The sequence below is a fragment of the Chaetura pelagica genome, unplaced genomic scaffold (genome assembly GCF_000747805.2).
Source record: "Chaetura pelagica isolate M959 unplaced genomic scaffold, ChaPel_1.0 scaffold493, whole genome shotgun sequence".
Taxonomy (NCBI): Eukaryota; Metazoa; Chordata; class Aves; order Apodiformes; family Apodidae; genus Chaetura; species Chaetura pelagica.
Genome location: NW_009952696.1, coordinates 616266 through 629707, shown reverse-complemented (window position 1 = coordinate 629707; position 13442 = coordinate 616266). Strand labels below are relative to the sequence as shown.

The 13442-nt window shown below is 49.2% G+C and overlaps 1 protein-coding gene across 1 annotated transcript in view; it reads left to right on the top strand.

Annotated features, from left to right (window-relative positions):
- CTNNBL1 (catenin, beta like 1) overlaps positions 1-13442 on the top strand; it is a 56241-nt gene that overhangs the window by 41890 nt on the left and 909 nt on the right. Inside the window, exons 12-15 of the mRNA XM_009994016.1 lie at positions 538-635; positions 1618-1698; positions 7782-7919; positions 8520-8592. Of these exons, the coding sequence (XP_009992318.1) occupies positions 538-635; positions 1618-1698; positions 7782-7919; positions 8520-8592 (390 nt within the window). The remainder of the gene's footprint in view (positions 1-537; positions 636-1617; positions 1699-7781; positions 7920-8519; positions 8593-13442) is intronic.

Below are 13442 nucleotides of genomic sequence, written 5' to 3'. Positions count from 1 at the left end.
GGAATGCTGTGCCTCCCATGGTGGTTCCCCACCAAGGGACACCCCTGTCCCTGTTGAGCTGCTCCCAAAAGCTTGGTGCTGCTCCTCAGAGGCCGGTGCTGGGCGTGGGGGTTCTTGGTCAGCTGCCTTCTAGAGGGAATCTGGCTGCATATTGACACCTCTGTTGTCTTTTGGATACTCGCAGTGTTGTCTCATTGCTTGGCTTCAAGTAAAGCAGGCTTGCCAGCTGGGAAGGGAGACAGGAGTGGAACTTGGGCTTTACATGAGGTGCTTTTCCCAGGTCACTGAGGAAAAAAAGCAAGATCCGTGTAGCAGGAGCAGAGCTGGAGGAGACCTCTCTGGATGGGCTGTGACGGGCAAGGAAGTGTCAGTGCTCCCTGCCAGCATGTGCTGCTCTCACTGTGCTGCCTCTGCTTGGCAGTGCTGGGAGGGAACCAGGGCTCCTCTTACCAGCAGCTACACACGGTAGTGCTGGTAGTAGATTTAGTGGCACGTTACAGAGAAAATAAGCATGCAATTTTCATTTTGTATCTCCAGAACATGTCTGTTCCATCCTGGCCTCCCTCCTGCGAAACCTGAGAGGGCAGCAGAGGACACGGTTACTGAACAAATTCACAGAGAATGACAGTGAGAAGGTGAGTGCTGAATGTGTGCCTTGTGGAGACTTGCACTCTCCTGGCCATCCTGCTCTCATTATCTACAAAATGGAGAAGGGGGATGCCTGTAGCACTTGGTATCCCAGGTCACATGTTCCTGTTTTCTGGTGCTCTTGCCCATGGTGGTACTGGTCCTCGGTCCAGTCACTCTGCTGAGGTATGATGAAGCGACACAGGTGGTGCAGTGTTGTGTGGTGCTGGCTCTGTGAGACCGGAGCAGTGTGGAAAGGTGACAGTTTTTCTAGTGAGGCCCTCTTGCAGGGTTTAGGAATTGCTATAACACACATTTACCATCCCCTGTTCCTCTCCTAGATTGTGTCACATCGGTAGTGTTTACTCTGGGAAATTCTTTCAAAAATATTTACATGGTGGTGGATAGATCAAACAGCTGCAAAACAGAAACAGCTTTTGCAAACCAGTAATTGCCAAGGGGTTTGTAAATTCTGCCACTGGGGAAATACTGTTTGCTTAGTATTCCTCATTAGTGATCTTAAAGGTGTTTTTCATAACCTGTTCTACCCACTGCAGAAAATTTCCCATGCTAGATGGGCTTTCAGTTGCCTAATACAGTTCAGAGGAGAGCAGGAGAGCTGTGACGTGTCTGATACATTTAACATAAGCTTGGCCACATACAGCATAGGCAGAGAGGTCTGAGGTCCAAGGAAGCTGGAAAACCACGGCTCAGGAAGGTGAGCCAGGGACGTGTCTTTTTGCTGCCTGTTAGCTGGAGCTGATGGGACCGTGTTGAGATGTGGGATTACACTCCAGTGCCTGCAGCCCCAGCGTGCTCATCTGCGCACACTTGTACCGTCCTTCTGTGATGTGTTCCTTCCTGCGAGTGACAGAATTGCCTGCTATTCTATGCAGACTGCAGCTGGGAGGAAAACAACATAGCATGAAGGATTAAAGATGATTGCATTGTTCTTTTTCTTGCTTAGGTCTCTCTCTTCTGCCCTTGCAGGTTGATAGGCTGATGGAACTGTATTTTAAGTACCTGGATGCCATGCAGGCAGCTGATAAGAAGATTGATGGAGAGAAACATGTATGTATTTAAGTTTTGCCAGCTCATGTCTTCAGTCCCTCTGCACAGGCATGTCATCTGCACAGAAATTGTGGCTTAGCCAGGTCACTCTCCTGAATTGTGCCCTCATACCTGTGCTGTTACCTCCTAGTTCTTGTTGTCCCTCTCTCCAGCTTCTAGTTAACCTCAGATAAATGGGTTGAGAACTTTATAGGTGGTGCTTCTGGCCTTTCCTTAGAGTGAATTTTCCTGGGAGGGCCTGAGTCTGTGCTTCCGTTTGCCTTCACTTTTACTTGGCTGCAATCTTGCTTGGTTTGGCAGATGGAGAGTGAAATGCAGAAAGACAATTACACGATCGTGCGTGAGGCCTCCTGCCCCGCTCGGCGGAGCTCTGAGCGGCGAGAAGGCGTCGATTCTGATGAGTTAGGTGGGGCTGCAGCCAAGGGCTGCTGTGCTCTCTTGCACACCAGCAGTGAATCGTTTTGAATGACATGAGCCTTGGTACCACACAGTTCTTCCTGGAGCTGGAACAGACTTTTTCAAAGAGAATGGGCTGTTGGGAGTCAGAAAGCAACTTGCAGAGCTGTTAGCGAGCTTGGCTGGCTTTCCGCAGGATGATCTGGATCAGCGCTGAGGAGGGGGTGGTTAATTAGCACGTGATGGGCACTAATCACTGCAGCCAGCCCGGCGTGCCCGGCAGCAGCTGCCATGCCCAGGGTGCTGCTGCTGCCCCCAGAGGCACCAGGAGGGTGAGAGGAGGCGGGTCAGCCTGTGGGCTCCGCAGGGGAGCAGCCCTCACCCTTCCCTGCTGTGCTTCCGCGCTCTGTTCGTCCTCGGAACACAGCGAGGAATTATTTATTCTGTACGTTTTGGTGTTGGTCTGGGGGGGTTAGAATTCAAAACACTGAGTGGGCTTTTCAGGCTTGGGTCTTGCCGTGTCTCAGCAGCTGCTGCACCGAGCTCTGTGATGCCGCACGGAGCGGGTGTGTGTGCCCTTTACCCAGAGATCCCAAACAATCTGCAGATGTTAACACCTGTAGCAAGCAACCAGCACGAAGCAGGGGTGAAGGGAATTTGAATGTGAAGTTTGTATAGAAGCTCCTTAATTAATAATATTAACCCCTTTGTGTTTACTGAGGCACAAGGAAAGAGAAACCCAAGAACTTCAGGTTCTCCACTCCTGTATCCAGAGGCCCCTGTGCTGTTTCCTCACTGCAGGGCTCTGTAGGCTGGAAAGGCAGGAATAAGTGATCCTCAGCTCTTCACCCCTAATAGAGCTTGTAATAAGATTTGGCAGAAACATCTCATGTGCAATATATTGGGCACAACATGTATGAAATACCATGTTGAGGTTCATTCCTAGCTTGGAGAACACCCTTGGAATGATTGTTCGCTTTGTTTTGAAGCATCCTCAAATGGTCAGTGGGCTCAGTCTCCTGAGACCTTAAGTGGCTCAAGATTTTCCCCATGCAGAAGCAGGCAAAAGCCATCTTTCTGTCCATCAAGTCATGGCACTGTCTGGCTGTGACAGAATTTACTGAGCACTTTTAATGTTTCTGGCTGTGGCACATGAGTCACTGAAGTGGGTGGAGTGAACACTTGGTCCTTTAGAAACTGTGCTGTCACCTGGGGACTTTTGACCTTCCTCTTGCAGTAGAGCATGTAGTATCCCACAAATCTGGTGAACAGATCCTCACCATGCTCCCTGCTCTAGAAAAAAAAAAAAAAGATATCTGATGTGATTTTACAGGTTCAGCCTGTGCTGATGAGAGTGAGATCCAGGTCTGATGGACAGTGTCCTGCCGAAGTCTTGCATTACAAGAGGTGAAAACCTGATTATGCAAGGAATGACTGAGTGTATCATAGCTGATGTTTTATCTTTAGCAGTGCAGCTGGCACAAGAAGCTCCTGCTCTTGCAGTTCTCTTCCTTTTAAATTTTTCTTTTAGCTTGGCTTATTTTAGTGATCTAGTTTATAGCCCAGCCCTTCAGCCTGTGGCAGTGGAGGTGTGAGAATAGCTGAGGGTCAAAGGGAGGGGAGGAATTTCTGAAGCCAGCTGTTTCTGAGGTGGAACAGTGATAATGAAACTGCACCCTTAGTCTGGACAATGAAATGGAATGAGATCCCCTTCTTGGTGTTACCCACTTGTTTACTTCTGTGAGATCTATTCAGAAGTGATCAGAGATGATAACTTCATGAATACCCTAATTGCCATGTGAAACCCTGGAGCAAAGTCCATATGAGCATTTGTCTCCAACACCTGGTGCCTGTCTTAGCACTTTGCTCAGAGTTTTTAGTTAATGAAACCTAGAAAAGACCTTGTTCCACTCTCACATATTTTAATTATTTCTGTAGGAAATGGTGCACAGCCCTAAGAACACCCTTTAAAGTGAGGTACAATGACAGGCACCAGCAATAGCCTTAGTGATCTCTAAAGATGGCAGGAAGAGACAGGAGATGGTTTAATATTTTTATAGTTCCACAGAAAATTATGCTCAGCAGGTTTATTTGATAAAATATTCTCACCAGACACTTTGTGCTATAATGACTTACAAATTACATGCTAATTGTGCTACAGTTAAGTCATTCCATCCTTGAAAGGCAGAGGTGGAGCTCCAGGCGGGAGAGCAGTGTCCACACTCAGGTGCCTGTGATGGGGATTTGTACCAGCCCCTTCTTTCTGTTGGACTCAAGGGCCGAGGTGCTGGAGCTGCACCGAGCGCAGGATGTGGCTGCGGTGCTGCCAGCCATGGGCACCCTGCTGGGGGAGACCTGCCCTGCTAGGGGGGCTGGTTTGTGCTGCTGGTGCTGCCAGCTCTGCAGGCAGTGAGCTGAGCTGAGCTTGGAACTTTCTTGCTGAGACTGGTGGGTCTCTAGATGTCCCAGCTGCCCTAACGTGGTGCCAGTGTCTTGCTTTTGAGGAGCTGCTGCTCCATTTCTCTTGGCTCGGAAGCAACCTCTGCCTTATAGCAATGGCAGTGAGCTTCTCAGCTCTTGCAGGTTGGTGCCTCAATTTACAGAACTTCAAGCATGTTTCTGCTTGTAAGGCAGAAATTAACAAAGTCTTTCCCACAGCAGAGGACTCTGGTGGTTTCTTGTGTGGTTCTGAGAGCTTCTGGGTCCCCTTGGTGTGACCTGGCTGCCTCTCTGCTCTCCTGGCTGAAACTGGGTCTGTGCCTGAGGGCTCATTCCTCACCATTCTGTGTTCCAAGGAGAGCAGGGTCAGGCTGCTGAAGAGACTACATCACCTGCAGCCTCTGTGTGTGAAAGGGGTCTTGGGGAAATCCTGAAGGCAGATAGTCCTGGACAGTTGTTGTGATGGTCAGAGTTCATGAGGTTTCTGCTTGCTCCTCTGCTCTTGCAGCTGTTGGTCCTTGTCTCCTCCATGTCTTTTTGGACCAAAAGCTTGGTGATTACCTTAGTTTAGCTATTAGCTGGTCTGAAAGCACGTCCTGAGTGTGGCTTGTATCCCTTGCTCCTCCCCAATGATACAGACAGAAAGGGAGACAGTAAGGGGAGAGGATCTGTGCTTGGTGTAGGAGACCATGACAGTTGTTTTCCTGCATGGCCATTCAGAGCCTTCTATCTGGTGGCCTGGGCTGGCCTCGCCATCCCATGGATTCCTGCCATGTTCCTTGCTGCTGATCAGTGCCCAGCCCATCTGCTCTGCCCAGCCTCACTGTGTGCTGGGGAGAAGGGCAAGGGGGGCAGTAAGAGGATGCATAGGATTTTTGGGGCCCTGCTTCAGTGACCATGTGGGGCAGATGTGATCTTCCATACAGCAGATCCATTGTGCCCTTCGGTTTCTAGTCTCTGCTTGACACCCTGAGGCCTGTCAGTCCTGCCTCATTATTGTGAGAGAAGCTCATTTTAGCTTCAGAGAAGCCCATCTTACTGCTGCCTTCTCCCATCAGCAAGGGGCATCTCAGTACATATTGTTGGCAGATGAGAAATGGCACCTGAGTGCTCATTTGGAGGTTAGTGACTTGACAGCTTTGAAAGAGAGACAAAGTGGAAAGGTGGCTGTGTGGTGCTGTGCTGGGAGGCACATTAGCATTTAAAGGGTGGCTGTGGTTTAAAAAAAATAAAAAAGGCTGTGAAAAAGCATCTTAAAACTGTACTTGTCTTCTAATTCACATCTGTTTAATTTACTGGCACGAAATAATCTTGCCTTTCTGTCGAGAGGGGCTGTTGTAGCTGCTGCCTCCTCTGTGTAATCAAGACCGCAGTTACCTGGGCTCGCGCCTGTGCTGGTCGCGCTTGGATCAGAATACAGAGCAGACACAGCCTTTGTTTCCTGCTCTGGAGATTCAAAATCCTGGCCTGTCCTTATTTTTCTGTTCAGGAATTTAGCACTGTGAAGAAGAGCAGCCAGTAAGTCCGTGTGCAGTGAGAAGGGAGAGCAGCAGCTCAGGAATCATCTCTCTGGAATGGGGGTTTGATATTTCAGGCAAAGGCTCCTGCTCTCTCGCTCCCCGGGCTCTGCTGCTCAGCTTTAGAGACCAGATTTGACCAGATTCCTGACATGTGGCCTGGATGTAAAGTGAGGGAAGTCACTCTGCACAAAATTGGCTTTTTGTTTTTCTTGGCAAGAGCTTGCATGCAGGTTTTGCCCAGTCATGTCATGCTCATGATTTTGAGAACCTGGAGTAAAGAGCAGTTGTGTAAACACTGGAGTCCTGGGATGGGCTCTGGTGCTGCAGGGTCCCTTAGAGGGCACAGCACTCTGCTTCATGGCACTGGTAACTGGGCATTGGTTTGGAACGTAACGTGTTCTTCCACTGGCAAGCAAGATTTCTGGGAGAAGTGTTTTAAGACCAGTGCTGTCCTGTCAGGAGGCTGTGGTGAGCAGCTGTGCCTTGAAACCACCTGATCACATGTCTGTGCGGTGAGCACCCATTGTGCCCCCTCCAGTGAGGGGTTAATTTTCCTTCTTGTGCCTGAAAATCTCTCCCTATAATGAGATGTGAAGCCTTGGTGTGACAAAACAGGAAAATCTGATATCCTAACTGAGCTTTGGTGCCAGTGACCTTGTGTGTGTCTGTGCCAGGAGCCTGGGTGCCCTGAGGAGGTGGTTCTTGCCGTGCGCTCCGGGCGCGGTGCTCGCTGCTGATGGCTCTAATGAGGAAATATTGCTCCTCTGAGCAGGCCCACCTGCCAGCCTGCTGCCTGATAAATCACACGAGCTGCAGCGATCTAGCAGGGCTGACAGGCTGCTTCCTTTATTTAAGAACAAAACCAAAAAACAAACCCCTGAATGCAAAAGGTCACCCGTGACATTGGTTACTTCAGCTTGTAGGTCACTGTGAGAATGGATGGGAGGCTGAGGCGGTGGACGTGGCCACCTTCTTGGGGGGGAAGCTGCTCTGGGCCTGCTCCCAGGCCAGCTTTGCCAGGGCTTTGAAGAAGATGCTCCATCTGAACAATACAAATGGGATGGCCTCTTGTGTCATGCCTTCGGCCTCTGGGCAGGTCTTGCTGGTGAAACACTATAGGTGAAGAGGAAGAGCCAGCTGGAAGCTGGTGGCTTTCTGCTGACAGCCTGGTGGGGTTTGGCCCCATCAAAGCTGGAGAGGAAGGAAGGCTGGGCGTGGTGGAGCTGTGCTTCTGCTGAGTTGTGGGACCTGTTTTCTCCTTCATCAGCCACTGATGAAGTTGGAAGCCTGTGGGAGGTCTTTGAGCCTGCTGGAGTCCTGTTCTGCACTGCGGAACAGCACCCTCAGATGGCCAGTAAAAGAGCAGGTTTTTGGTTCCATTTTGACAAAGGCATTATGAATAATAGACACACTGGTTTGTTCCATATTCATAGTCCCTAGTCACTTGATTTAGAAATATGATTTGTATGTTGAAATTAAAATTTTAATGTTCAGGTGAACACAGTTCACAAACAGTAAAGACAAAGCCTGTTCACAGCTGAATGAAACGTTTTGTGAATGTCAATGAATTATTTCAAGTGCGTCTTTGGCAAGAAATGTGTGGATGTTAATGTTTTGAGGAACAAAGCATTTATTTAAAAAAACGGCTAATATCACCACATTTTGCCACTTGTAATGGGAAATAGTTTGGAGACAGGCATCACAGCCCTGTTTTGTGCTGCTCTTCAGGACATGGTGCGTCGGGGAGAGATCATAGATGACGACATGGAAGACGAGTTCTATCTGCGCCGCCTGGATGCTGGTCTCTTTGTTCTACAGCTCATCTGTTACATCATGGCAGAGATCTGCAATGCCAATGTTCCCCAGGTAAAGCTGCATGCAAGGTTGGCAGATCATCTGTGTTTCCACCCATGATATTAAAAAGACACTAAATCCTTGCAGGTGCTGCCTCCTTGAGTAATCTTCTCTTTAATTCCCTTTATGGGAGAAAGCCTCCTGCTTATTGCACTTGTGTCCATGCAGCTCCATGAAGTTCCAGCAGCCAGGATGGTGTTAGTGGGTACAGAAACTGATCATTGTAGCTGAATTTGTACATTCTGCCCTGAGCGAGGTCACAGTTTGAAATGCAAGGCCCTGTTGATGCCACTGCTGAGAGAGTGGTGGAAGGAACGTTCTCTCAGGAGGTCTCACAAAAGCACAGGCTGCATCAGGTGACTTGTCTTGTTCTGTGCAAAATGCAGCATCTCTGCTGGTGTGAGTGCACTGGGGTTTGTGAATATGCTCTGTGGTTCCTGTGCCCTTTGCCTTCCTGTTTCTGGGCAGGTGCACTGGGGATGTGGACTTGCAGAGCTGAGATGGATTTTGTGGTGATCAGCGTTTCTGCTCTTCCCTCAAAGTGGGAAAAAGTGGAGTTGGGCATGACTTTGTGTTGTACTGAAGATTCCTGTCTTCTTGTTCCTATCCCAGATTCGTCAGAGAGTCCATCAGATTCTGAACATGAGAGGCAGCTCCATTAAAATCGTTCGACACATCCTAAAGGGTGAGTTGGGATATTCTGGGCATGTGTCCCATCTTGACCAGGGACAGCCTGGTTGTCACTTTGTAGTCTGAGCCTTCACATATCATTCTCCTGGACTTGATGAGCATCTCCAGGCAGCATTCAGGTAGTGTTGTGAGGTCTGGGAAGGGTTGGAGTCTCCCAGCTAGGAGGCACACTCCCCCTGGGATTTGGAGGCTGGCTGTTTTCTGCTGTCAAGGAACAGCATGTTGTGTCATGCTGCCATTAGCTAGAGACTGGCTGGGACTTACTGCTGACATTGGCACTAGAGTAAATATTTAAGGGAAGTGTGTGTGCATGCTGGAGGAAGAATAGTGGAGTCTCATCTTTCATTAACATGGCCCTGCACTTTACCATCTGCACCATATTAGTATCTGTGGTGTATTTGTCTTGTTCTTAGTGTCAGATTAATATGGATTATAGCATTAAAGTATCCTCAGTAGCTTTAAAATGTAGCTGTTGTGATTTGCAATCCCAGTTTTAAAGTACTGCTTGTTATTTTTAATGCTTATGTTGAATTAGAGCAGTGCTTGTTTGAGCTCTGGCTCGCCTGTACCCTGAGTGTCCGTCAGCAGAGGCTGCCAGTGACACTGGGGAGGCAGAGGGCAGGACTGGGACTCTCCCCACAGCCCTTCCGGGGCTGAGCTGCTGATTTGCTGCCTGCAGGAGGTGCCTCTGTGCTGAGCAGAGGGTTGTGTGGAACTTGTCTGCTCCTGGGGGGCTGCGTGGCTTTCAGTCGGTGTGAGGAACCTCTCTCATTCTCTCTCTCCTGGAGAGAAAGGAAGGTTGGCAGCATCTCCGGAGGTGCTGGGCTGTTTGGGTGTCTGCTTTCTTTGGAAATAGCAGTGATGTTCTCCTGGCCTTCTCTTCAACCCCCTTCAAAACACTGGCAGGTAGAGGCAGATTTTTTCCTGTCATGATTCTCCCTTCCCATATGCAGGGAGGGAGGGGATCAGAGGATGGCTGGGGGGATGAAATGAAGAATGATTTTCTGACAGTGTGAGATTACCTGCAGCTATAGGCAATCTCTCTGGCCCTTGTCCTTTGCCAGCAAGTGCAAGTTAATGCCTGCTGATGAACGGGGGGAGAGGAGAGGATGTCTTTTCTGCTATTAGTTGTGATACCTGACAGTTCCTGCCTCTGAACAGTCCATTTCCAGCTGAAGCCGTGGCTCACACCCTGGTTCAGATTTCCACACTTGACCTGGGCTGCAGGTGCCTGAGGGATTTTCCTGCCTGGTGTTTGCACACCCCATGTTCATGTCTTTGGTTTGCTGATTTACAAACTAAGCTGAGCTGCAGGGCAGCTGCATTAAATGTCATCTGATTCTTTCACAGCCAGTGACTTGCACTGTGGAACTTTTCCAGTGTCACGTCTTGCGACCTGCGGGTCCTGCTGCAGGTTCAGAGCTCAGCAGAAATTTGTGGCTTGAAGAGGCCACAAACAGTATGTTGATAATACTGCTGATGGGTACAGTGTTTGGGGCTGTGTCTTGGCTCTCCCCACACCTGTTAAGTTTTAGAAACTTGTGCCACTACAGTTGTCAGTGGCCTGAAATTTGTTGGTGGATGCTTGTGAGACACTGGGACAGGACCCAGGAGATTCCTGCCAGGTAGGAGCAGCACAGAGCTTGTCTGCAGGCTGGGCTGGTGACATGTAAGTGTTTTGGTAGTTACAGACCCGTGTCCAAATGTGTTATCAGTGTAGATTCACCAGCTTTGCACAGAAGTGACTCACAGACAAGGACCTGCCTCTCCAGAAGAGCTGGTTCCTTCAACACAGCTTGTCTGTTAGAGCAGTTTGTTGTGGACCTCAGAAGTTGCCTCCTGGGAGGGCTGGGGGGCAGTGAGGGGTCTCTGACACTTAATTGGTGTCTGAACCATACAGCCCTCTATCCCAAATGAGGGAGGGGTCGGGAGCCTTGAGCCTTTCCAGGCCACTTTCCGACTTGCTCAGGACAGATGAGGACTGGTTTATTTTTACTTTTTGTTCAGTGTTTTGCTCTTGTTCAGTTTTTATTTTCTATTTTTGCATACTAATTAGATGCTTGGTTTTTAGTTTGATTTTTATGGCCTACATACTCTCCATGTTTCTCTGGCAACCTGACAGTTGATGGATCCCTTGGGGTTGCTCAGAATTACTTATGATGCGAGTAAGGAAGCAAGACTGTTTTCTTATGGTAGGGCTTCCAAGGGGGAGGAGTGGGCAGGGAATAACTGAGGGCTCATTAAGTTCATCTCTGCAGGCTGGCCAGTCCTCCCTCAGTTCCTTTCTATTGAAGATCAAGGATTACTTGCAGTGGGACAGTTGGTTTAACCATTGAAAAAAGGGGCTTAACAGTGTGCCTTGGCTGGGGGGATGTTTCCCACAGCATCCTTGTAGATAAGCTGATCAAGTATGGGTTTGGTGATCAGGTAGTGAGATGGATCAGGAACTGGTTGAAAGGAAAGAGCCAGAGAGTTGTAGTCAATGGGGCAGAATCTGGTTGGAGGTGTGTGACTAGTGGAGTCCCACAGGGGTCAGTACTGGGACCGGTGTTGTTCAACATCTTCATCAACGACCTGGATGAGGGTATAGAATGCACCCTCAGCAAGTTTGCTGATGACACTAAGCTGGGAGGAGTGGCTGACACACCAGAAGGCTGTGCTGCCATTCAGAGAGACTTAGACAGGCTGGAGAGTTGGGCGGGGAGAAACTTGATGAAATTCAACAAGGGGAAGTGCAGAGTTTTGCATTTGGGGAAGAACAACCCCATGTCCCAGTACAGGTTGGGGGCTGAACTGCTGGAGAGTAGTGTAGGTGAAAGAGACCTGGGGGTCCTGGTAGACAGGAGGATGTCCATGAACCAGCAATGTGCCCTTGTGGCCAAGGCCAATGGCATCCTGGGGTGCATTAGAAAGGGTGTGGTTAGTAGGTCAAGAGAGGTTCTCCTCCCCCTCTATTCTGCATTGGTGAGGCTGCATCTGGAGTATTGTGTCCAGTTCTGGGCCCCTCAGTTCAAGAAGGACAGGGAACTGCTTGAAAGAGTCCAGCGCAGAGCTACAAAGATGATTAAGGGAGTGGAACATCTCCCTTATGAGGAAAGGCTGAGGGAGCTGGGTCTCTTTAGCTTGGAGAAAAGGAGACTGTGAATATCTGAAAAAAAATTTTTACTGTGAGAGTGACAGAGCCCTGGAACAGGCTGCCCAGGGAGGTTGTGGAGTCTCCCTCACTGGAGACATTCAAAACCCACCTGGATGCGTTCCTGTGTGATGTACTCTAGGTGACCCTGCTCTGGCAGGGGGGTTGGACTAGATGATCTTTCAAGGTCCCTTCCAACCCCTAAGATTCTATGATTCTATGATTCTGTGTTCTGGGGATGGAGATGGGTCTTCAGGACAGCAAGTGGTGTCTGTGTCCTGGGGCATTTCCTATTCTCCATCTCTCTCCTTGGCAATGGAGGGATGCACAGACCTCTCTAGAGAGCAGTACTCAGCCCTGGGGTGGGAGAGCACATTCTCCTCACCATGGCAGAGCAGCCTGTGGAGCAGCTCGTGGACCTGTTGCCAGAGGAGCCCCTGGGAGCCAAGGAGCTGAACTCCCTCCCTGGCAGCACCGTGTGGTGCCTGGATAAACTCCTGGTTTGGGGAAAGGTAGTGGGCACTCCGGGTAGCCAGGAAGGTGGATTACTTCCTGAATGTTATAAACCAAACCTGTTAGCACAGGTAATCACAGAAAAGGTAGGTGTGTATGAGGACTGCACTAAATTTGGCCTATGGCCCCTCAGTATGTGTAGGCTTTATGGCTTCCAATATCCATTACAAGCTTCAATATTTCCCTATTGATTTTTAGTCTTCTGTAACCATTGTATTTTGTCTAATGAAGCAGAAACCAATCTTAGGTCCTTTCCCTTTGTGTAGCTACAGCCGTGTGCAAGCTCTGTTTAACTGTTTGGCAGAGGGAGCTTGTGATTATTTTTTTTGCTGTCTCACTGAAGTGGTGGAATTTTAAATGAAAAAGTAAATAGAGAAAACCTCAGTGGGAGAAGGGGTATTTTTTTAAGCCTGGTTCTGAAGGTTTTATCTAGTCTCTTCAAATTAACATTAGCAACTCGTGGTAACCCAGTGAAACTGTCTGCCTTGGGAGTCACTGGGATTTTAGTCTTTGGAAGCCTAAATATTTAGTAGGAAAAAAGCCAAGCTTTTGGACAAGGTTAGAGGAGGAATCTGGAGCTTGCTTTTGTCTGAGGGCTGCCACTGGGCTGTGGGAGGGCAGTGTCATTGGTGGCACTGGGCTGTTCCCCTCGTGAGCTGCATGTTCCAAAGCAAGCAGGGCCTGGGAGCAGAGCTGCTCCTCCAGCACAAAGCTCTGGTGCTGCCCCCGGGGCCAGGAGAGATGAGCCACATGCCCGTGGGGATTGTCCCCAGCCAGGAGTGGGTGGCAGCTCTGGGGAATTTCTCCTCTGCCTGAGGGAAGAGTTTGCTGTGCCAGCCCCTTCTCTGGGACAGGAGGTCAGGTTCACTTGCAGCAAACCTCAGCGTCCCCACCAGTTCTTGTTACAGGTACTGAAGCAGTTTATAAATATTGAAAGGATTTCTCCCAGAGGCCCTGGCAAAGAACTCTGCTTCTTGTACACTGAGAGAGAGACAGTGCACACAGGAGGGAAGACTCCCACATCAGCTAACTTCTCCCTGTCCTCACTCTTTTCAGTGCTCTTATAATAAAGGCTTTGATGGAGCTCAGAAGCCTGTAGCAGTGCTGAACATATAAATATTAAAGCAAATTCTCTACAGCAACTTACCATTCAGATGCTGAATACAAGCTGTTCTGTTTGTTTAGGAAGAAGGGAAAGA